At 49.3% G+C, this 25,940-nt stretch overlaps 1 protein-coding gene across 4 annotated transcripts in view; it reads left to right on the forward strand.

The window, feature by feature from the left end:
- LOC135808887 (CUB and sushi domain-containing protein 3-like) overlaps positions 1–25,940 on the forward strand; it is a 122,225-nt gene that overhangs the window by 8,821 nt on the left and 87,464 nt on the right. For 3 of the 4 annotated variants that reach the window (XM_065322126.1, XM_065322128.1, XM_065322127.1), the window contains exons 5-8: positions 729–932; positions 8,010–8,195; positions 20,484–20,669; positions 22,062–22,247. In XM_065322126.1, coding sequence (XP_065178198.1) covers positions 729–932; positions 8,010–8,195; positions 20,484–20,669; positions 22,062–22,247 — 762 coding nt within the window. The remainder of the gene's footprint in view (positions 1–728; positions 933–8,009; positions 8,196–20,483; positions 20,670–22,061; positions 22,248–25,940) is intronic. The other variant, XM_065322129.1, reaches the window with a different exon arrangement.

Genomic DNA, 25,940 nt, shown 5'->3' on the forward strand with positions numbered 1-25,940 from the left:
ATAGCTACGGGAATTAAAGCTGTGTGGACCCTGGCTAGCGCCAGACGTTACTGAAGTTACGTCTTCTGCATAGATACGGGAATAATAATTATGACCTCATGCTGAGTACATGTACGTCATACTTGATTTACCGATCACAGGCTCACGATTATTCATGCTTGAATAAACGCTTGCAACACCCCATGGGCTCGTCTCTCTTGTGTGGCATGAGGGTTAAAGGCTATGGCAAATAGCCATGCAGTGCTACTGCATTTCATCTTCTTTTGAAGTACGTTGCACCAAAGCACATTTTTTAATCGATTCTTGAAAAATATTATTGTAGACTCGAACGAAATCACACCAGCATAAGGAAAAGAGAAACAAGTAGGAGAATTCATCAAACACAACAGAAACAGCTTGAAAGACAAAGAAGTCAAATCATTCGGTGAGAGCTGCCACATCTCTGCTCTCACCCGGTGAACCACTTTTCGCTCAAACGCCATCTCATAGTCTCCGGTCCCAACCGCCTCATCAGCTTTTCCTTTCCCTCACATTTTGCCGCTACCTTTCTCTCTCTCTTCTCTCATCACTGATGACTTAAAAAAAATCTCCACGGAAACTTCCCTTTTTGACGGAGGGGGACAGCATGTGGCATTCTCTTTTTTACCAGCCTGGGTGTTCTTGAGCAAGCGGCACATGTTGAATTGTAAAACTTGCTTAGAGCGCTTATTTCCTTTTTGTTTCTATAGAGATCACTACTTATTGCCCAGAGCCAGATAGTGTGCTGAATGGAATACAAGCTGACAGTGACAACAATGGCCGTGCACTCGGTTCAACACGTACTTTCCGGTGTGAGGATGGATACAAGCTGAAAGCTGGAAATACTGCTTCCATCAGATGTACTGAAAACATGTCCAGAACAGGGCTCTGGACACAGCTTCCTGTGTGTGAAGGTGAATAAACTGTTACAAGCGGTTCTAACACTTTTTGGTTTCCAGTCATCTTCTCAATATCACTACCATTTCCACGGTCTTACACATAATGTTATGGTAACTTGGGCCTATATCACGAAAAAAATATCAGATGTGTTACTCTGTACAACTAGAGCTGGGATGACCTGTGAGGAGATGCCGCTGTCCTAGCACGTTTACTTTGTATATGCATGGCCGATATGTTCCTGTCAGTCCTCCCCCCCCCCCCAATTAATCCATGTTCCGTACGCGGAGGCATACACGACCCACACACAGGCACAGCGGTTGTTGGTTGGCACCACAGGGTAACTGGGCGAAGGAGCTGGCAGTGTGTAACCATGGAGCCGGCCGACCCGACAGAGGCGGGGACCGAGAGTGAGACCGAAATGGTGGCTGACCTGCCAAGGGCAGTACCCAGAATAGAGTGATTCGGGAGAGTAGAGAGAATGCTGCCAGCTACTGAGAGTTCAGGCCCAATCCCTGCTTGTTTGTTTACCAGAGTGAGCTTGGAAGACGAATGAGGTGAGTAGTATATACAGAACAGGGTGCTACAGAATGAGAATTGTAACACAATGAAATCGGTGTGGGTGGGTGGGTGAAAAAATGGAGCAAGAGTCATGCAAGCCAATGCAACTAACAACGAGATCCAGGCACGAAGGTCATATCAAAGCGAGCTGCTGAGAGAGTTTGCGCATGCGCACAACGGCGCATCCGTGAGCTGGCGCGAACACGCGCGTGATAGACATCAGCATACAGTGAGAACATTACGTCACCGCGTTAACATAGTTTAGCTGCGTGAAACTTGCAATAAAAATTCCACCTTTTCAGTTATTGTAGGATCTGAGTTAGATCCTGAGCTATAAAAAATGTCACATTGAGACTCATTTCAGCAGAGGTTTCCACCTCCATAGGAACTCTATCACCCTGAAAATTGTAAACATTTGCTCCTTTCCTTTAAAGGTGAAGTTAAGCCTCGTGCAAAACCAGGCAGGCACAGTGGGTTGGTCAAAGACCATGATTGAGATACGAGAGGTACCTGGTTCAAGTCCTGCCTGGGAGCGGTTTTTCCAGCCGTGCTGCTACCCACAGTCAACTGGGAACTTGTGGCCAGGCACAAGGGGTACATGGATGCAGCTAATGGGGTCGCTTTCGGCACTTGTGCCAGTGGTTGTGAGACTTACCCACTCACCCCCACCGTTAGGCGCTGCATCTGCCGCTAGGGTTTATCGGGTGTTAGCGGCCGTCGTGAGTTCCCTTCGGGGACGGATACGATAATTTACTCTTTTTTTTTTTTTTTTAAGCCTTGTACTCAAACTTTGGAGCAGGGTGCAGGTTTTCGCGCTCTGAGGCTCCCACAGTTTCTCGCCAGGAAACCGGCATCAGGCCGGCTTGGTTTCAAACATTAGGTATAGTAGTAGTAGTAGGAAACTAGGTAGACATCGGATAGCTTTGGCCCACCTCCGCCATGCCTCCAGCAAAAGCTGCCGTTCGCGGGCTGACGGATTCGGAGGTAAAATTGTTGTGCTCCCTCCCCGGGATCGAGTCTTCGATTTTAGACGTAGTAAAGACGCTGGCAACATTTGTGACGGAGTCCGCAGACCGCGAGACACGACTAAAGAATAGGATCGATGATTTATCGAGGCAAATTGCAGGCCTGAACGAGGAGGTTGTCGCCCTCAGGGAGTCCGCCATTGTCGCAGCAAGTGCTTCTCCCCTGACTCCTCCAGCAGTTGCCCACAACCAGCACAGCCAGCGTACGATGGAGAGTACAGCGGGAAGGACTAGCAAGCGTACCCGTACTCGCGCAGGGCAGGCTGCCACGTGTACCATTGATGCAGACGAACACCGTAGCACTTCCCGTAGCGTGGGTGACCCTGCCAGTGGCCATGAAACGTCAACCGAGGATGAGGACAAGTCCCAGGCAATTGAGCGGCCCACTGTCAAGCCCAAGCCACTGAAGCTAGAGCTAATCACGGATGACACGTGGAAACTGGTATCAAACGAACCTCACAGGGGTGAAGAAAGCCGTAATCTATGTGGGCAATTTGAACTCACATAGCAGTGAAGAAAGTGTCAAGGAATTCACTGAGCAACGCTCTGCAGCAGTGAACAAACCGGTGAAGGTTCACCAGTGCAGCATACACACCACAGAAGATGGGAAAGTGTCTGCCCACTTGATGATCGATGCGACTGACCTTGAAATCGCCACTGCTCCAAACTTTTGGCCTCGCCCACTGTACGCGCGGGTTTGGCGCCACCGTGAGCGTCCGAAGGGGGACACCTTGTCCGGCTCACACAGTGACACTCTCAGTGACGCTCCAAAGGGGGACACGTTGTCCGGCTCAGATTCACACAGTGACGCTCTCTCCGAGTCCTCCGACACTCAAGCTCAAAGCTCCAATTAGATCCTTTCGGATCCTGCTGACGAACACATTTGGACTACTGAGTAAACTTGGTGACTTTCACCATGCTGTACACGTTCACCAACCTGACATTGCCATTGTCACAGAGAGCAAGCTAACCCCTGAGAAGGCTACAGATTCTGAACTGTCCTTGCCTGGGTACTACTCCCCACTGCGAAAGGATTGAACAGCTCATGGAGGAGTTGCGGTTTGGGTTAAAGCCAGTCTGGCCCTCCGAGAACTCGATGACATCCAGGTCGGTAATGAGGAGCTAATATGGCTGAGTGTCAGAACTGTGGATAAGAAGTCAGTGGCTGTGTGTGCTGCATATCGCTCTGGCTCCTGCCACGACAATGACATCAGTACCCTTGAAGCCATCAGTGCTGGCATAGACCTGACCCGTAAATCTTGTCAATATGTGGTATTGGCTGGAGATTTTAACGTACACAACGTGGATTGGCTTGGCAGCACCAAGACAACTCATGCAGGTGTGTACACTGAAGACATGTGTGCTTTTCACTGCTTGGAGCAGCACGTGCATGAGCCCACCAGGGGCCTTAACCCACTCGACTTAATAATGACTGACCTACCGGGAGATGCGACAGTCAATACCTTAGCACCTCTGGGAAACTCTGACCATGCCTGTGTCCTAGCTGACTTTCATGTAAGCACGGCAGAGGAACCACCAGTGACCAGAACTGTCTGGCGTTACCAACGCGCAGACTGGGACAGACTCCGCCACTTCTTTAGAACAACAGATTGGCAGTCCACTGTCAGGGATTATCCTGATGCAATGTGTATGCACTTGACCCAGAATATTCTGGAAGGAATGCGCCGATACATACCGTCTAAGCAGTTGTGCATGAAACCATCTAATCCCTCTTGGTGGACACCGGAATTCACTGAGGCTGTAGCACAGAAACAAAGAGCATGGAGGAGACTCTGCGCCGACCGGTCAAGTGCCCAGCTGCAAGCCCGTTACAATGTCGCCAAGCACTCAGCTAACCATTGCCTGGCAACTGCCAAGCAGGCATTCACAGCAAGCCTGGCGCAGAAGTTAGCCTCTGGGTGTATGGCGTCTGGTGAATGGTGGCGAACCATCAAGAAGGCCTCTGGCCACGGAAACAGCCCATCCATACCTACTCTCCGCAGCACCGATGGTACGGAGCACGACACCAACCGCAGCAAAGCAGAGTGCATGGCCGAACACTTCGTCAACAAATGCAGTCTAGGGGCAGACGACCTATCCGCTCCATTTCCTCACGTTCGACCACGTACTGACCGCAACCTCTGCACCGTCCGGTTTCGCGAGACCACAGTCGAGCGAACTCTCCGCCAGCTCAACCCCACCAAGGCCACTGGTCCAGATGGGACACCTGCCCGCGTCTTGAAAGCTTGCTCTGCAGAATTGGCACGGCCGCTTTCAAAACTATTTACATGCTGTCTTCGCTCCGGCATCCAGCCACAACAGTGGAAGGTTGCAAACGTAGTTCCAGTCCACAAGCGCAAGTCTAAATCGTCGCCATCAAACTATCGACCAGTGTCGTTACTGAGCATCCTCTCCAAGGTCATGGAGACCATAGTCAACAGGGCAATGAGGAACTTCATGGAGACGAATCACGTCCTGTCAGAACGGCAATTTGGCTTCCGTCGCGGCCACAGTGCAGCAGACCTGCTGACTGCTCTCCACCACCAGTGGGTGCACACCGCCAGAGATAAAGGAGCTTCTCGAGTCCTGGCCATCGACATTGCTGGAGCATTTGACCGGGTGTCTCACACTGGTGTGTTGCACAAGGCTAGAGTGTATGGCATCTCGGGAGACCTGCATCGGTGGCTCCAAGACTACCTCTGCAACCGCACACTTCAAGTCCTCATCTCCGGCCAAACATCAGCCAGACGCCCAGTTAAGGCTGGGGCGCCACAGGGCAGTATCCTGGGCCCCACCTTCTTCTTGGTCTACGTCAACGACCTTGAAGACCACCTCCCAATCGGCTCCAACCTTGCCTCATTCGCCAACGACACGACCCTATACGCCGAAATTGCAACTCTCGCTGCTGTTCCTGACAACGCTAGAGTACTCCAGGCTGCTGTCGACCTAGTATCCAGTTGGGGCTCGGATTGGAAAGTGCAGTTCGAGCCAGCCAAATCTCAGGCCCTTACAATTTCCCACCATCGTCGGGACTGGCCAATACCCCCAAAAGGGAGGTTTAGTCCCATGTAATCCGTGGGTACTTTACGTGTGTGTACCACGTGATACTCAGTGATCCACGTACAGACGTTTTCTGATTCACGACATACCGTGTATGGAGGCTCACCCGCGTTCCGCCAGAACGTGGGTGAAAATCAGAATGGAGCGCATTGTGCGAGCTGTGAGGGTGCTCAGCTGAAGAAGTTTCTGAAGCACGAAATCAAAATATTGGATGAGCTTCTTAGGCCCGGGTAGCTTCGTCTTTGACCAGGTTTGGGCCTTTCGCTTCATGCTTTTGTTTGTTCCGTGTGACTAAACACAACATTGCAACGTAGGTGCCCTTCATCCACTTTACGTGGATCACCCACGTACGCGTTTCCGTTACGTGGGAACTAAACCTCCCTATTGTCTTCAATGGAACTCCTGTTGAGGAGCAGCCCTCCATCAAGGTACTCGGCGTCACGTTTGACCATCAGCTAAAATTCAGCCAGCATATCCGAACTGTTGTAGTCCGAGCAACGCAGAGACTTGGAGCCTTGCGCAAGGCATTTCACTTGCTGACTATTCCTGCCCGGCTTCGAGCCTACAAAGCCTTTGTCCGGCCGGTTATGGAGTACTGCCCAATCATCTGGATGGGGGCAGCTCCTTCCCACTTGAATCGGCTGGACTGGGTGCAGGAGCGAGCCATCAAGGCAATAAATCCGCAATGCTGGCTTCCAAGCCTCATAATTCGCCGCATCATCGCTGCCCTCTGCCTCCTGTATAAAGCCCTTTGCGATAATTCTCCCGCTCTTCTCTCGAGAATGGCTCCACCCCCGACACACCAACCCAGGACCACACGCCTCACCCGCCAGGCTGTACGACTGTCCACCGCGCATCCCCATCAGTTACAGAATGTTCTTCCTGCCAATTCCCGGAACAATGTGAGCCGAGCCTTTCCCCACTCCGTCATCCCAATTTGGAACCAGCTGCCTACCTCTATCATTCCCCACCCATTTCACCCAAAGAACATCCAAAAGTTCAAGACAGCAGCTTATCACCATCTCCTCAGAACGAACTGGCACTGGGCCACTCGTAACATAATATTATGCGAGTAAGAGGGTACAGTGTCCTACCCTGCTTGGACATACATGTAATCTCTCCTCACAGACAGTCTCCTCTTGAATTTAAAAGTCTAACAGCGTTCACATCAATACTCGACTTATTCTTTTGCTCACTGAGCAATACAATCTTTCCATTTTCTTTCTTCTGTTTTCTTTTTCAATTTAATCCTCCCTACCCAATATCCCTTTGGTGCGTCCATAGAGCTATGAAGCCGAGACCTCTGGTCGGCGGAGCTTAATGGGCCCCACCACCACACTCCATCATTCACCCCAGTGTCTGGAGATATGTGGATTTTGTAGAAAAAAGAAAGAAAAAAAGCCTAAAAAATTTCACCAGTTGTAGTCTTCGGGGTGCTGAGTCAAATGGCCTTGGTCCGAGGAAGCTGAGACGCTCCCTTCCTACTTTAATCCCAATCGAACTCGCGCACTTCCACCAAAACTGGGTGACTGCGCCCGACTAGATGGGGATTTGTATGCAAAATGTCACTAAAAGCGCCATTTCGTTCTTATAAAATCGCGGATGACTGCGATTGGCCCATATGTTGTAGCCTTTTGGACGCTGAGGCAACTGGTTTTGGTCGGAAAAGGCTGCGATGTAGCGTTCGGCCCATATTCCAATCGTACATGGCTGAACAAGCGGTTACGTGCTCCTGCGTACACCAGTCACCTGGTTACCGTGCCTGTAGGCTACAACTTACAGTGTGTTGGGCGAGTTTCTGTCACTCGAGTTGAACCTTTGAACCTTTCAGTTGAACCTTGGTGAAGTTGTCGCCTGCTGGCGCGGTTACCAGGTGACTGGTGTACGCAGGAGCATGTGACCGCTTGTTCAACCCTATTTGGTCGAGAATAAGGGCCGAACGCTGCAACGCAGCCTTTTCCGACCAAAACCAGTCACCGGAGCGTCTAAAAGACTACAACATATGGGCCAATCGCAGTCGTCCGTGCTTTAAAAATAACGAAATAGCGCTTTTAGTGACATTTTGCATACAAAACCCCATCTAGTAGGGTGCAGTCGCCCAGTTTCGGTGGAAGTGCTCGATTTCGATGGGGAATAAAGAAGGAAGGGAGCGGCTCAGCTTCCTCGGACCAAGACCATTTGACTCAGCACCCCAAAGACTACAACTGGTGAAAATATGAATTTCGGCTTAACTTCCCCTATATTCCCCAATAATATAATGTACCCATTTGTAGTTAGGCTATGGCAAGTAGCCATGCAGTGCTACTGCATTTCATCTTCTTTTGAAGTACGTTGCACCAAAGAACATTTTTTATCGATTTTTGAATGTTGTTCTATTTCCCAATAGCAAATGGTCTCTGGTATAGTCTGTCATGATCACTGTACAGAATTGTGTTGTTGCTCTAACAGGGATAACATGTGAAAATCCTGGTCAACCTGCGAATGGTCAAGCTACAAATACAGGATTTGACTTTGGAAAGACTGTAAGATACACTTGTAACCAAGGTTATGAGATGAAGAACATACCAAGTGGTGTACTCACAGTGGCATGTAAAGGAACTGGACTATGGTCTCAAGCCAAACCTACATGTCAACGTAAGTGTTACTCTGTACAACTAGAGCTGGGATGAACTTTGAGGAGGTGCTGCTGTCCTGGAACGTTTACTGTTTATATGCATGGCCGATATGTTCTTGTCAGTCCTCCCCACCCCAACCCCCCCCCCCCCCCCAAATAAAAAGTCCACCATTTCATTTTTTGTAGGATCTGAGTTAGATCCTGAGCTAACTCCTAATTTGCTATTATATAGGAAATTGGTCATATTTGGTCATATGTTTCAACTCGAAATGGGTGTAGCACGAGCATAGGGAAAAGTATGTGACCAATTCTTCCTTGCTAGAGTCTTAGTAGATATGAAGAGTTGAATAAGATAATTTTCAAATACTAACCCGGCATCTCAGGCTTATCTCCTTGCGCAAAATTACTAAGACCTGTGCCCTATTTTTTGAATCCTACTTCCTCCGTGTCATTAAAATTGTCGCTTCCCAGAGCGATTTTTCGAATTTATTTTGTCCACTCAAAGGGCAAAGAAATCAGCTAGAAATTGAGGCAGGGCATTGTCGGCGGTCCAAGCTTTAGCTTGTGGCCTCTCGCTTTGCTGCACTTGCTGCTAAGGTCGACGTCTTCATCGGAGTTTGAGGCAGACCCTTCAGTACTCCACAATACGCTGAACAAGCCACGCGTTCAAATTCAGGTCAAGAAACTTCATTTTCAAGCGATCCATGCCTCCAGTTGGCAGGCGATGAAGGCAAGCTAGCATTTTTCAAGTACAGGTCGTCCCCTGTTAATACGAGTCCGGTTAGTACATAAACCCCGTTAGTACATAAGAAATCTCAAGTCCCGGACGAAACGTGGTCACTTCCATACAAATTTTGTCGGTTAGTACATAATTCGTTAGTACATAAACCCCGCTAGTACGTAACATTTCTCCGTACCCGCATGTCATCTACCTCAATAGTACATAATTTGTTGGTCTTTTGGCCTTCCGGTGGAGGCACATGTAGAATCTTCGCTAACTGTGACCGTTATAACATAATTTTTATGTTATATCGAGGGAATCAAGAATATCTCGCTGCCTAGTCGAGGTAGCAAGAAACACTCAGAAAAGTTGAAAAATGTGAAAAATTCCGGTACACAAGCAAGTTATGTACACTTTCGTTTAGTACATTATTATTATTATTATGAACAGTTTCGCGTACTTGAGGACCAGCCTCTTTCCGCCTCTGTGTTCCTGAGCAATAGAAGGAGAGAGACAAAACTATACTATTATGATGATGACAAGGGAAGACATGGACTGCAAGGTACGGTTTACAAATCGACAATAAGCAAATAGCACTGAGAAGGATGGGCAACTTCTGTTTCGTCAGTGTTCACTGTGCGTTTTTTACGAAGGCCTTCCACACTTGCCTGTCGGATGCCTTCTGCCGGAGGCTCTGCAGATGCGGGCTCCTCTTGAGTGGCGTTTGTCTGTGGACGCAGTCTTGCTGGATCTGGGTGACTAAAGTAGTCAGAGGTCTTCCTGGCTTGGCTGTGTTCGGTGGATTGAAGTAGAGTGCCATGGCTTGTTGCGGTGGTGTGTCTTCGGGCAGGCGTAGGACATGTCCCAGCATGGTCATTCTTTGTCTGTGGACTTCCTCGGAGATGGGCTGGCTCTGACATCTCCGGTATAACTCGATGTTTGTGATACGATTGGGGTAATGTATGCCCAGTAGCGAGCGAAGCTGTTGCCTGTGGAACACGTCCAGCTTGTCACTGACTGCCTTTGTTGATCCCCACGTACAGCAATTGTACAATAGGGTCGGCAGAACATATGCGTTGTAGAGGCGAACTCTGCGAGCTTCTGAGACATGCTCCCTCCGCAGCCACAGAGTGTACATGTTCTTGAAGGCAATCGTTGCCCGCTGCTTTCGCCTTTGGATGTCTTCGTTAGTTGCCACGAGTGATCCCAGCTGCTTTACTGTTTTCCAATTTTCTGTTGTTGACGATACTGTGACCCATTCCGTCTTCTGGGTGTTTACGTACAGCGACCAGGATTCAAGGACCTTCGCAATGATCGGCAGTGCAGCTCGTAACCAGTCTAGACTTGTGCTGTAGTAGTTGACATCGTCAGCATACCTGCTCTCATGGGGTAGTAGTCTATCGCTTTCTGGACGGGGTGGCAGATGGGACAGGACATCCCTCAGGGCCGCTTCGAGATAACAGGTGAACAGGACTGGGCTTAGGCCATCGCCCCGTGGTGTTCCAACTGTGTTACTGAACGACTCTGAGGTCGCCTGTCCAACACGGACCACGAGGGTAGTTCTCTCCAGGAGCAGTCGCAAGAGTTTGCGTTCGTCTGGGCCAACTACTCCATCCATCACTTCCAATGCCTGTTGATAGTGTCAAAAGCGCGACTCATGTCGATTCCCAGCATGTGGTAGGTGAATGGATGCCTCTGTGTCTTAGCACTCATCCAACGCTGTGTCCATACGACGTCTGCCGTGCTCCTGCCTCTTCTGAAACCTGATTGTATCGCGCCAAGGTGTCCATCGACGGCTGGGGCTATTCTTTTGAGTACAACCAGAGATAGAGCCTTTCTGATGGTATTGAGGAGAACAACTGGTCTTAGGCTTGTTACTGGACCTCTGGGTTTTCCTGGCTTTGCTAGTGGTACTAATATGCCAGCTCCAATGACTTGCGATAGGTCTTGGTTATTGGTAACAGCTGTGTTTATGAGTCCGACGATCAAGGGTGACAAGTATCCTTTTCCATATTTCAGCAGCTCCGCTGGCACTCCGTCAGGTCCTGCAGCTTTCTGGTTGTTCATTCTTGACAGTGCAGCTTCCATTTCATGTACTGCTACTGGGTTTGACAGTGGCGTCGCCAAGCCTTCCGGTGTCGTCACATGGTTTGTTGGTGTGGGATTGCACAACAGTGTGCTGAAGTGGTCACGGACGCGGTCAGCTCTGTCGACGTCTCGATCAAGGACTAATCCGTCCACAGACTCCACAATGATTTTCTTTTGCTTTTCTCTGCGGAAGACTGATGTTGCTTGGTACATTTTGATGCTGTCGGGAGCGCGCTCAATAGCTTCTGCTGCTCTATCCAGCTGGGAGTTGGCGTTGTCCAAGCACCTGCGTCGTATTTGGTGGGAAATCCTGTTCCTCTGTTCTCTAGCTCTGCGTTTGCCTTCATCGTCCAAACTGCCGTCCTCCAACCGTAGACGCAGTAGTCTCTGCTGCATCGACAACCGTTGGATCTGTGGGTCTGGATTGACGAGTCCCCGACGCGTTTTCACCATTGTTCCAAGAACGGATTTTGCCTTTTCCTTCACTATTTCTGTGACTGTTTGCCACGCCACCGAGAGGTCTGCTGTGTTCGCTGCGACTCGCTCCATGCAGTCACTCGCACTCAGTGCGTCCACATACTGCCGCCTCACGGTGCTGTCATGCAGTCTCCCTATGGCAACGGGTGGTTCCTGCTTCTTCGACGCTCTGAACACTTTGAAGAATGAATCGAGTCGGAGATCGCTGATCACAAGTTTGTGATCACTGCACACCATGGTGCCACCATATGAGCGTGCTCGTCGGACAAGGGATTTGCAATGTTCCGGTACGATGATGTAGTCAATCATATTGTAGATAGGCTTAGTGCACGGTCCGTCTCTGACATATCCAGTCCACGTCGTTCTGTAGCGCTGTGAATAGCGAAAGAGTGTGTTCGCCAACACCAGACTCCTGGACGTCGCCCATTGAACCAGGGCCTCGCCATTTTCGTTCCGTTTGCCCTTAGCGTACTGACCAACACAGGGTGCCGTCCCATTTCCAACTTTACTGTTGAAGTCACCTGCGTACAGAACAATGGCTCGTTTCTTCACGCTGGCCCATGCACTCGACAGACTATCGTAAAATTGGTCTCGGATGTCTGGGTTTTTCTCCGCGAGAGGGGTTGTTGGGCCGTATGCAGAAATGATACGCACATCGAGAGTGTCGCGACCGTGGGCCCGAGGGAACTTGAAGTCCGCGAAGCCGACTCTGTCTGTTAACTTCTTATGATGTAGCAGGAATGGTTCGATTCTTGGAGAGATAACGAATCCAAGGCCGCCATGCTTTCCAGATTCTTGACCGAAGCTGATCAAGCGGAAAGTTTTTTGGCCCGCGTGTATTTTCCTGTCGAATGCTTCGGTGGTCTTGAGCTCTTGAAGGCTGCAGAAGTCGACGCCATAGGCATCCATGTCAGTCGCCAGTTGCTGCTGCTTCACGTTCGACGTTAGGCCTCGAACATTGAACGTCGCTAATTTGAACAAATTCAATAACGATAAATTACGGCTGCTCGCCATATCCGCTGCTCAAGAACGTTGACAAGAGGAGAAAAGGAGAGAGAAGAGAAGAGAAGAGAGGACAGGGAGAGACTAGAAAGGAAAAGAAGGGGAGAAAGAGGGTAACTAGTAGAGAGGAAGAGAGGAAGAGTGGAGGAGAGGAGAGGAAAAAATTGCGTGGCAGTCAGCCAAGCAATTAGTACATAAACCCTGTTAATACATAACATTTGTCAAGTCCCAGAGATTATGTATTAACGAAGGACGACCTGTACACTGTAACGACCTTCCAGCGGGATAGGGTAAGCAGTTCCGCACCTTCTTTCATTGGCAAGCCCTTCGCTGATTTTGTTGGTGTTTTCAGACCTGCTACCTTCGCAGCAACATGGGCCACAAGTACCGCATTTTAGGAATTTGAGAACACTTTGTTCTTGCCATCGTCAACGTCAGCATTTCGTATTCAGGAGAGATACCAGGATTCTTAGGTTGCAGTCTTGATAAATGCCCTCGCGAACGATGTGGGATGGCACAAACTCCCGAAAAATGATATGCGCTCTGGTTCGAAATAGTGCGGAGTGTAATGAATTTGCTTGGTGCAGAAGAGAGCTCCGGCAAAGCCCGAGACCACCACAGCTTCAGTAACGAGTAGACCATTGCGCAGGAAGGGTCGCACCAATGTTCGAATACAGAAAACAGCGATTCCGACAGTCTGACTAAGACGAGCCAAGTCACAAACATTGCGATGTGCGAAGCGACAATTTTAATGACGCGGAGGAAGTATAATTATAGGATTTGAGATTTTATTGGATCTTGTTTATCACTGAAAACTGGTAGTTTCACGATGGCATTTGCGATAAGTATGTCGTCATGAAACCACCCCGTGCCACACCTGTAATGTTCTTCTGCACATTCACTGCTTCAGTCTTTTCCATGACAGCAGCTGAACAATGTTGCTCAAAGTTCCAGTTATTGCAGAAAATGGGTATCCATGATGTCCTATGAATCTAAAAACTGAACATTCAACCCTTAAAAATATTTACCTCTTCTATGAAAAACCATTATGCCGTTATTATTGGTCATGATTGGTCAGGGCAATAAAAAAGTAAAAAAAGTAAATTATCGTGTCTGTTCCCGAAGGGAACTCACGACGGCCGCTAACACCCGATAACCCCTAGGGCAATACGGACAACCCAAATCACGACCGTACATCGAAAACTAGTACTGTAAACCGTGAAATTATTGCCATGGTCTAATTTCTGCGAAATTCGCGACCGCGTGGAAATCGCGAAATTTAGACAGCACGAAAAGGAGATCCATGAAAGGTTTAGCAAGAATGTCACAGGTTTAGCAAGAATGCCATTCTGCAATCGCAAAATTAAAACCTCGCAAACCTGTCCGGATTCTGAAAACGCGAACTAAAAACGCCGCGAAAATTTCACGCTTTACAGTACTCGCTTGAAGACTGTATAAAGTGTATTCACAAACAACAACAAAAACTAAAAACTGAAAAACTCTCAAAAAGAATCTAAACAAAATAGCCACGAGGTCTGCTCGGCGCCTCGCGCACCAAGACCATCTACGAAATTGGAGGCATCGCAGTTCGCCCTCAAGGAAATAGAAACTATTGCAGCGGAGCGGTGAAAACTGCAAAAAAGCGAAAGCCATAGATCACGGACACAACAGAAAAAAGTCTGTACCAAAGAAGGCGCATCGCTAGCCGCGCAGCATTGTACAGACAGCGCACAGTGCACTGTACATTTGGCAAAATAAACATTAGCGCTTGCACCCGAATGCATCAGAGCAGTGTATAGGAAATGGGAGAGCCAAGTGACTACATGCAATGGAAAGCCACAGAGCAAAGCTGCATGCATACCCACGTATTCTCACAACACCGCACAAGGATGATTGGGGTACACCAGTGTGCTGGTTTCGATCAACTGGTGAAGCGATTGGCGTTGCAAACAGCCAAAGTGATCGCTCACGACTGAGCTGCAGCAGTACCCGCGACCGGGTGCAAAGTTCCCTGATCGACGTTGCAAACAGCCAACCAGGGTGAAGCAGTTGGCGTTGCAAACGCGCTGGAGCCTGGTGACACCGCAAAGGGCCTCAGGGTGACAGCTTATCTGGTGCATCTGGCGCCGGCAACATGAGCAGCAGAGGCGATAGGGACAGTGAGGCAGAGGCTGCCTCAGCTGGAGCGATTCAGCCACACAAACACCAATGAACACCAGCTGCGCAAGGACATACCCAGTCATGAAGCTCCTGCTGACAAATGCTTTTGGGCTGCTGTCAAAGTTTGGAGCCTTCCAGCATGCTGCTGCACGGAGCAGATCTGACATCGCCCTCGTAACAGAGACTAAATTCACCCCGGAGAAAGCCTCACTATCTGACGCCTCCATGCCGGGCTTCCACCTACCCCTCCGACTTGACCGATCTGCTCAAGCCGGCGGAGTTGCAGTCTGGGTCCGGGACTCCCTCTCCTTTGACCACCTGAGTGACATCAACTGCCATGGCCATGAGGTCATCTGGCTTCGCCTGCACCTGGACAATGGCCAGAAAGTAGTTGTATGTGCCGTGTACCAACCCATAGTTATTTATGGCTCAACATCTGAGTTAGAATTGATTTTATCCAATTCCGTCGAATCCGTCAATTCTGAAGAGAGGGCGGAATTTCTCTAATTCTGGCGCCAGAATTGCACAGTCAGGGTGTTACCGGTCCGGTCATGACTCAAGCGCGCGAAGAGCCTCGCTGGCCGGCGTGTGTGTGATGCTGGGTCCACGTGCGCGCGAGGGTGTACGTTATCTCTTTTTACGATTCATCAATTTTGTTTGTGACATGACATGAATAAAATGCGTTGTGAATTCCAGTCGTTCGTTTACAAGGACGGAATCCGCTCATTCTGGCCATTCCAGAATTATAAAAACCAGTTCCAGAATTGTGTAAACGTGTAATCGAAAGCGCCCAATGCTTTGGAGCCAGACCCAGTTGAAGTTTTTTTTCTTTCTTTTTTTCTATTGAACACTCACTGCATGATGAACTAAAATGAGAAGGAGAACTCGACACAATGGTACATATCCAGCAGGATGGAGTGGGTGGGACCTGTGAAGCTCTGCCGACCAAGGGTCTCGGCATCACAGCTGCACATGTGCACCAAAGGAAACAAAACGGGGAGTGGAAGGGCGGGGAGCAGGAGAGAATGAACTCTAAGGGTAGGAAAGAGAGGAGGAAGGGGAGGAAATCTGGAAACATGTTCGGCTAACGTAGGAGTTAACCGTTGTTAACAGTCACGTACCATTGCTTCGCTGTTGGCCTTTATAACGGGTTGCATAACCCTCCTTACGTGTGTCACGACTATGATCTTGCTCTCTCTACATACTGCTGTGTATCATAGACATCACATGCCCACGCTCTGCGCATGCGCAGATTTCCTGTGCACACAAGAGAGCTTGCTGTCTTTCCAGTTTCCTTGCCTGCAGTCAGCTTTCAAATTCTGACCCACCCTCCTCATCCCATTTCTTACTCTTACACTCCACTCCACATATTTTGAAACACACGGATGCGGGCACTCCTCCGTAACTGGCCTCTCCCGCACTACTATTAAACTCGCATGGGTCATAAACCGTTCCTGCTCAACGCAGGCCGACACACCAATTCGCATGGGTCACAAACCGCTCCTGCTCGGCGCAGGCCGACCCACTTGGTCATTATACAGCTCCTGCCCTTGGTAAGCCGACCACACGACTCATTAACGCGCACTCAATTGAGGCCAGCTTCTCTGCCCGACATTCCCATTCTTCCAGACTCACTCTCTTGTCTTTTGGTGTGTCGCGTGCTGCACTCGTGTGTGTCTACTCTATACTCTAGCATGGGGAGTAGAATGTTAATTGTTAGTTTGCGAGTTATTCCAAGATATGAGTGCAAACAAGCACGCAAACAAGTACAAAAGATAGCAGTATCAAGATCATGATGCTGAGGCAAAAGTAGAGGCTGATTGCCGTGCAGTTTTGACGAAAGATTAGAGTGAGAATGGAGGAGAGTTAGAGAGAGATAAGGACATAGTATATTATGGATTGGGAGTTTGATGAGAAGGGAGTGCTCCGAGAACATGAACAGGGTCGTACTGGCAGTAGCCTAGGGGGCGATGTCCGTGGCCAATGACCACCCCGACCGTTTCAGGTAGCGGTAGGTCAGAACCTGGAACTGCTGAATCCCTTTGGCAGACGGTGCATCGCGGAGGAGAGTGGCTGGCAGTTCATTCTAGGCTTCGATGAGGCACTCAGGGAAAGAGCGCAGCGCAACATTGCACGATCTGGCAGGTAGGGCTGTCTGGAGTTGAAGCTCGTGCGCAAGGTTGGCTGCCGAGCGGCGACGTGTGGCAGGCGCGATGGCGGGTGCGATGGCTCTGGCTGGGCGTGTCGCTGCAAGAGCTGGTGGGCTTGTGATGTAATGGAGCTTGTACAGGGTTGTGTGGCCGGCCATACAGCGCCGCAGGGACAGAGTGTCCATTGCAGCCCCTGCCCCCTGTCCCAATCAGGGTTAGGGCACGATGCTGGACTCGGTCCAGCTGTGAGAGATGGGTAGCCGCAGCTCCCATCCATACAAGTGGGCAGTACTCCATTAGAGGCCGAATGAACCCCCGGTATACTGTGGCCCGGCCCGGTGGGTCCAGGACATGGCACGCCTTCTGGAAGAAACCAATTTGCTGTGTGGCACGCACTGCAGTTCCTGGAACATGCTCTGAATATGATAGATGGGCATCAAACGTCACTACAAGGAGCTTCAGACGCGAGCATTCCGGGACCGCTGTGCCGTTGAACTGGATGGGTGTTGTCTCCCAGAGTCTGCGGTGGCGGGACACAGTCATGGCCTGTAATTTTGTTGGCTCGAAAGTGACGCGCCTCTGAGCACCCCATTCAGCAAGTGCATCCACACCAGCTTGGAGGTTGCGGCACACTTCTGTCACAGCATGTGGCGTTGGGATGTGAGCATAGAGAGTGGTGTCATCTGCGTAAATAGCCGCAGTGATCCCTTCCGGTAGGACGTCGCAGGCGTCATTCACATACAGCAAATACAGTGTGGGCTCAAGGATGCTCCCTTGTGGGACCCCAGCATCAATCTTGTATGATTCTGAAGATGCTCCGCCGACTACTGCCTGCAACTTCCTGTCGTACAGGTAGTCAGACAGCCAGCTAAGGAGGGGACCAGCGATGCCCTATGACGCAGCCTTGTGGAGCAAACCTCAGTGTGAAACTTTGTCGAATCCTCCTGCTATGTCTACAGCCAGCATGCGAACTGCGCCACCACGGTTGACTTCGGAGACCCAGGAGTGTTTGAGAGACGTGAGAAGGTCAGATGTGCTGAGCCCCTGCCGGAATCCGTACTGGTGGATGGACAGGGCCTTTTCATGCTCAAGATGATTGATTATGGCAGTGTTGACAATCTTCTCCATGACTTTGGAGACAACAGATAACAAGGACACGGGTCGGTAGTTCTTAACAGCAGAGTGAGATTGCTTCCTGTGTATCGGGACCACACGGGCTACTTTCCAGAGAGAGGGCTGGACATGGCACCGGAAACAGAGTGAGAACAGCTTGGCAAGTGGTGCAGCCAAAACTTTTGAGCACTGCTTCAGAACTCTGGCAGGGATGCCATCGGGTCCGGTAGCCTTGGTCGGATCCAGCTGGCGGAGCTGGCGCTGGACTGTTACTTCCCGAAATCGGACAGTTGTCAGGGCAGATGTACACCTAGGAGGAAGGTCAGGAAGGTCGGAGTGCTGTAGATCTTGATCACCCAGACTGCATTTGCTCGCAAAGAATTCTCCAAAGCAAGTAGCCTTTTCCTGGTTGGTGACATATTCTCTGCCCTGGGCATTGCGTAGGACAGGGATAGACGAGCTGTGGCCAGAGCCTTCAGCTTGCTTCAGGAGTGACCACAATTGCTTGTTTCGCAGTGATCCATGTTTGAGCCGATCTCGGATGCGGGCAGATTCTGCCTGCTTTGCGAGACGGAGGCAATTGGCAGAGGCTCGGACTTTGGCATTGTAGTCAATGAGTTGCTGGTGGCACTGAGGTGGGGTGTCTCCTGAGACGGTTCCATGCATTCCTCTTTGCCTGGGTAGCGGCTGAGCATTCCGGCATCCACCAGGATGGATCTGTTGGTTTCGTCGGAAGTTCTTTGTGTGGGATGAAGCGATTCATGCCTTCCATGACAACAGCGGTTACTGATCTGCAGGACGCCTCGGGGTCTTCTGATATATCCCAGTTTGCTGTTGAGTAGAAGTGCCGAAGCCGGCCCCAGTCTGCCTGAGCATACCTCCAAAAGCGCCGTTTAGTCGGTGGTTCGCGGAGTGGGGTGGCATCAAAAGTGGCCACAACGGTGGCATGGTCTGATGCTCCAATGGGGTCCAGTACATTTACCACCACTGAGGTCTCCGAGAAGTCGCCGAGTATGAGGTCCAGGGTGTTCTCACCACGTGTCGGTTGAGTAACGTGCTGGTGGAGCCCGTGGAACGCAGAGAGTTCTTCCATGTATTCACCAGCTGGTGTAGCCTTCGTGCTGCATAGCCAGCTTTCATTATGAACATTTAAATCACCAGCTATCACAACGCTGTTCCCGAGGGATCGAGCTTGATCCATGACTGAGTCAAGATACTCAAGCAGAGAGACATCTTGTCCAGGGCACGACCCGGGTCGGTACACGGCACATACAACTACTTTCTGGCCATTGTCCAGGTGCAGGCGAAGCCAGATGACCTCATGGCCATGGCAGTTGATGTCACTCAGGTGGTCAAAGGAGAGGGAGTCCCGGACCCAGACTGCAACTCCGCCGGCTTGAGCAGATCGGTCAAGTCGGAGGGGTAGGTGGAAGCCCGGCATGGAGGAGTCAGATAGTGCAATAACTAGGCACAAAACTGACAAGAGTACTGAGACATTCGACGTCCTGACACCTAGCTTCAACACATCTCCGTAGCGCTAACCGACAGCCTTCCAACTTGGAATGTAGTTAGACCGCTTTGTCAAATATCGTACTGGTCTCGTCATCGTCCAGTAACAATCAACATTCTTTGTTCCGTTAGGACTGTGGCTTTTGCTCGTTTTCGTTGCGCTTGCCTTCCCCTCTTTGGTCTTTTCATAACCTTGAACCTTCCAAGTTGGAAGGCTGTCGGTTAGCGCTACGGAGATGTGTTGAAGCTAGGTGTCAGGACGTCGAATGTTTCAGTACTCTTGTCAGTTTTGTGCCTAGTTATTGCACTTTCTGACTGTATAGAGTATCCAGTTACAGTGATGGAGAGTTACTCTTAACTCGTATCCATATGTCCTTTTCCTTTCTACATCAATTCTAACGACGGAATTTGTCACTTTTTTTGGAATCGAACTGTGCATCAACAATAACTGATTCTAGAATTGACCGAAATGCGTGTAATCGAAAGCGCACAATGTTGGAAAAAGCGATATTGAGGTTTCAAACCACCCCTTTCATCCAAAAATTCCAAATTTTAATGGTGGGTAAAAAAAGAGTAAATTATCGTGTCCGTTCCCGAAGGGAACTCACGACGGCCACTAACACCCGATAAACCCTAGCAGCAGATGCAGCGCCTAACGGTGGGGGTGAGTGGATAAGTCTCACAACCACTGGCACAAGTGCTGAAAACGACCCCATTAGCTGCATCCATGTACCCTTGTGCCTGGCCAACTGTGGTTAGCAGCACGGCTGGAAAAACCGCTCCAAGGCAGGACTTGAACCAGGTACCAGGTAAAGGTGTAAGATGCTGCAAAAGTAAAAGGCCTAATGTATGGCTGTCGGCGTGACCGTTCAAAGTACGGCATTCAAATTTGGCGGGATGCTTCGTACACACATGCTTGGCATGGAACTTCTCGGTTTGATGTCATACCTGACATGAAAAGTCACACGCACAACACATTCGAGTACGTAGATACTGAATCAGTTGACATCGTCATCTTCTTCCCGCTGGCCTCAAAAGTACTATGATGCACTATTTTTCTTGGCGGAATTGTGTTGTTGCTCTAACAGCGGTAACATGTGGAGATCCTGGTCAACCTGCCCATGGTCAAGCTACAAGTACAGGATTTTATTTTGGAAAGACTACAGTATACACTTGTAACCAAGGTTACGAGATGAAGAACATACCAAGTGGTCAACTCACAGTGACATGTACAGCAACTAGACAATGGTCTCAACCCAAACCTACATGTCAACGTAAGTGATACTCTGTACAACTAGAGCTGGGATGACCTTTGAGGAGGTGACGCTGTCCTAGCACGTTTACTTTGTATATGCATGGCCGATATGTTCCTGTCAGTCCTCCCCCCCCCCCCCCCCAGTCCAAATACAAATTCCACGTTGTCATTAGTGCAGGATCGGAGTTAGATCCTGTGCTAAAATTATGTCACATCGAGACTAAGTAAGGCAGAATTTTCCACCTCCGTAGGAACTCCATCCCTGGAGTGTAAAATTTATGTCCATCTCGGAAAATATCTTCAATACTCCAAATTCAACCGAGCCGGTCGATCTCACGCACCCTCAGATCGAATCATTAATTTTATCGTTTAAGCAGTTGGAGGACAGATTCTTGCCACTACTTCAACTGGATCTGGCTCCAAAGAATTGTTGGAGCAAGCAGTATTCAGGTTTCAAACCACTCCTCTCATCCAAAAATTCGGAATATCAATTGTGGAAGTTATGTCTCATTTCTCGTTGGCTGACGTAGGAAAGAAACGAGAAATATAGTTCTTTTTAAACTCGGATACTGAGCCAGTAATAACTGTAAAAAGAGAAAAAAACACATGAGAACGAGTTATGCAGCAACTATCCACGACTGTAACAAGATGATAAACGGTCAGAAAGTGTGATAATAGGGTACAAAACTGACAGGCTACTGAGGCATTCAGCGACCCGAGACCTAGCTCTAACACATCTCCAGTGAGCAAACCAACAGCCTTCCAACTTAGAAAGTTCATGCTTACGTAGGACCGAAGAGGGGAAGGTGAGCGCAGCCAAATGTGCACGAGCTAAGTCCCGCGGCAACAAAGAATGCCGACTGTTACAGGCCGATGACGAGACCAGTTAATAACATAACAATGCGGTCTGACTACAATCCGAAGCAGGAAAGCAACACACCACCCAACTTGGGTAGATCAGCAATATCAGAGATAAATGAAGGGGGAAGCTTTGCGAAAACGAATTGTACAAAACCGGACGCCAATATCTAATATGTGCGGGTGTGTGCATGTGTGTATGCGTGTGTATGTGGGTTTGTGTGTGAGTGAGGTGTATTAGGAATGTGAGCATGCATGGTGTGGCTGCATACAGGAGTGAGAAAGAGTCCAAAAGATACTGTGAAAGTGAAAGTCCCAATGTATGGTTGTCAGCGTGATCGTTCAAATTTGGCGGGATGCTTCTGACCCACATGCTAGGCATGGAACCGGTCCGTTTGATGTCATACCTGACATCAAAAGTCACACGCACAACATCAACATATTCGTGTGCGCAGATACTGAATTAGTTGACGTCGTCATCTTCTTCCCGCTAGTCTGGAATGTAATATGATGCACTATTTTGCCTGACAGAATTGTGTTGTTGCTCTATCAGCGGTAACATGTGGAAATCCTGGTCACCCTGCCAATGGTCAAGCTACAAATACAGGATTTGACTTTGAAAAGACTGTGAGATACACCTGCAACCCAGGTTTTAAGATGCAGAACATACCAAGTGGTGCACTCACAGTGACATGTACAGCAACTAGACAATGGTCTCAACCCAAACCTACCTGTCTACGTAAGTGTTACTCTGTACAACTAGAACTGGGATGACCTGTGAGGAAGTGCTACTGTTCTATCATGTATACTTTGCATATGCATGGACGATGTGCCCCCGCCTCTTTCGAACCCCCCCCCCCTGCCCACCTCCAATTATTGATATGATGTAAGTAATTAGTTACATGTAAATTCTCTGTTATGATAGAGGAAAATCTATCATTTTCATGAATGAAAGTCTGCTTTGCTAACCCAGTTGTATAAGGTGTGTTGGTTTGTCCAGGTTACCGGGTCTGTTGTCACTCTTTTGATGGCAAACTCTCATGCTGAGGCAAAGATGCATTGCAGAACTTTGATGTGCTGTTGTTCTCATTATAATTTTTCTTGGAGTCATCTGGTTTGTCTTCTCTTCATATTTCTGCTGATATACCTTAGGCCCGGAGCCAGCTCCTGAGGGGTGGTCCGGATCCGGGTCGGCTACAGGACTGATTATTTCTCCATGACCAATTTCGGTATCATGTGAGGATGCGTCTCTAGGTTTATGCTTCATATCTGTTTGTTTCAACTAAACATTCCTCTAGCAACAAATATGACAGGTAGCGCAGTCCTCGCTGGACAAGAAGAACAGTTCAGGAGGGAGAGACTCTAGCGAGGAGTGTATGAGCAGGCGACCCGGGTAGCCAGAGTGGATACTTTGCAGTCAGGTATCCATACATGGTTGGCCAGGACATGTCGAAATGCACTGTACTACTGCCAGTTCATGCATAAGTCTAAAGGCACTGACTTCACGCGTGGAGTCTACTGTTAACTGAAGAAGAGTTCGCAGGATCTACAAGTAGGACATCTAGTCTAGCATTGGGTAGGACATGCATTTGTTAGGCTCGAGGATAGGCTTGTTCTTCTTTGAACCGCTGCTCGCACTCGCTGTGTGAACCACACTGCAACAATGCTGCGCAGCACCGGTGCAGTGCAGATTCACACCCATTTTTTGGACTAGCAAAACCAGAGTCGAAATCGAAGTCGGAAAGTCACAGTCCTTTTGTTTCGAAAGCTTCCAGGTTGATTCCTTTTTCTTTTTATTCTTCGCCACCATTTTCCAAGTTCTGTCAGTGTGGCAGGTACATGTGTGAAGCGCGTTAACGAAACGAAATTTGGAGATTTGTTTTCAGCGACTTCTTCCAAGCGTCATGACAGCGGTTGTTCAGACAACTCTTTGAGCGCTGACGCTGTGTCGGTGTCCGGTTCTGTCGACTCTGGCGGCGAATTCGCTTCAGGGCAGCCCGAAAGTGTGGACTCTCCGAGAATCTCCGACTCCCAATATCAGTCTGGAACATTGGGGGAGTTGAAGTCACCTGAGAATGATCCCAGTTGTCTTGTAGAAGGTGATTCTCCGGAACTTGCAGCGCGACCTGAAGCCGGTACTCTTCTTCAGCAACTGTTTGACAATGCCGGCGTTTTGTGAACGTTTGATGATCCGGAAACAGAGAGAAGTGCAAGTACAGTGGGTGGTGCGCAGGGCTCGTGGCTGAAGTTGCCAGTTTCCGCTAAGTTCAAGGGAGACGTTTGAGCTACTGCTGCACCATTTCCGACCACCTAGGAGGTTTACCAGTCCATGCATACGGTAGGGCTTCTTGGCGATGAAAGTACGTGGCCAGTGCATAAGGTTCAGTTGCTACTGGCTGGAAACCTACACCTGGCTGAGCGTTTCCAAGTGTGTGATGGGTTTTGTTTCACATGCACATTGTTTGGATGAGAGAGCAACGAGTTTGGCCATCAACTAGGTCAGCTGTTTTCTAGTCGCCAGCAACTAAACCAAGGAGCATCATTCTCCCAAACATTGTGTGAACGCCACGGCTCACACCACTCTGAACCAGTATCATGTATTTGTTACTAATGCTGCATACATAACCTGTAATTTACTCAATCTGCGGGTGGAACTGTTGTTTCGTCCATTGTGGACTCGGAAGCGTAGCACAGAGGCTGTGTTTATATATAAATTGAAACAGTGTACTAACTTGTTACTTTTGCTATCAATTACACGCTTCTGTAACAGTCCAACTAACTTCAGTAGTCATTCTTGGAATAAGCAATGATCCTTGCCATAATGCATTCTTATATACATGAACAAGCAATGATGGACATAACACCTAACAGCAGCAGCGTGATAATAGCAGGTGATAAGTGTATCCTATTCCTAGTGTTAGTAGTAACAGTGAATCTGTTACACCATTCCCCCCTCTCAACTGTCAGAACAGTACCAATTCGAAGGAACAGTTATGGTAACTAATGATCATGCATGGATATGTGGAATGCATGGTAGCCGAAAACAACACTGATGAACTCAAGATCCAGTGCATGTCCTCTGCAAATAACGCCTGGCTGGCAGGGAAGCACTATCCTAATCATGCAGAATGCTACATTTCTATTGCAACACGTAGAACTAGCAATACAACTGTGGCTGCCAATTAAATAGCAATTTTATGAAAAACGGTCCAGGTAGGTTTTCAGCGGAATAATAGCGTTTCCTGCTTCATCCATCAAGTATTCCTCCGGCTCCCAGGTGGCATCTCGGTAGCCCTTCCATTTCACTAGGTACTGCGTGCGCCGTCCTCTCTTCTTGTGCGACAACACCTTTTCGACAATGTACCGCGTATGGCCATCCGCATCGGTTAGGGGTGGAGGTGCCGGCTGAGTACGGCCCGGTATCTCATTGCCATGGTACAGCTTAAGGGCAGCAATATTGAACACTGGATGGGCCCGAATGATTCTTGGAAGAGCTAATCTGTACGCATTCGGGGCCACTTTCTTCTGCACCTTGAACGGCCCATACCACTTGAGCCTTAATTTGTGTGAAGGCCTGTCTCATTCCTCGGGCGTCAGCAGGAAGTCCCTGAAGACCAACACCTCATCACCCTCCTTCAGGGCGTCCTCCACCCGTCCTCGATCCGCATACAATGATTGCCGGGCCTGCGCCGCCACGATGGCATCCTGTGCCTCACGTAGTGCCTCTACGCGGCCATCCAGCCATGACAGCGGACCATTCGTGTCCATGCCAGCTCCAGCTTTCTGCTTCGTCAATAAGCTCGAGGGAGTAACTGGATGGCATCCATGGTTGAGGAAAAATGGCGTGTTACCTGTTGACGCTTGATCGGCATTGTTGATCGCAAACTCACATAGCGATAGGAGTTCATCCCGATTGTTTTGCCTATGGTTGACGAAAGCTCTTAGCGTATCCTCAATGACACGGTTCACACGCTCAGTCATGCCATCGGTCTGCGGGTGGTTGGCCGTGCTCATTTTTAGCTCCACGCCAAGAATACTGAAAACCTCCTTGAAGAACGCCGACGTGAATCGCGGATCTCGATCACAAACTATCGTTTTGCTCAAGCCATGGGCAGCAAACACATGATCCACGTACAATCGGGCTGCCTCCTTAGAGTCAACATGAACAGTCGTCGGGATCAGGTGCACATACTTCGTCAGACGGTCCACAAAGGTTAGAATGGCGCTATGTCCTCGGCAGGTCAGCGGCAGTGCCATGATGAAATCCATGCTGATGTCTGTCCAGGGCTGTTCGGGGACTGGAAGGGACTGCAACAGTCCTGCCTTGGTCTGGCTACCCTTTACGCGTTGGCACCGGTCGCAAGATTTAACGAAGTCCTTCACAGTACTTCTCATGCCTGGCCAATAGAAGTATCTGCTCAGCTTCAGGTAG

This window comes from Sycon ciliatum, chromosome 2 (genome assembly GCF_964019385.1).
Source record: "Sycon ciliatum chromosome 2, ocSycCili1.1, whole genome shotgun sequence".
NCBI lineage: Eukaryota > Metazoa > Porifera > Calcarea > Leucosolenida > Sycettidae > Sycon > Sycon ciliatum.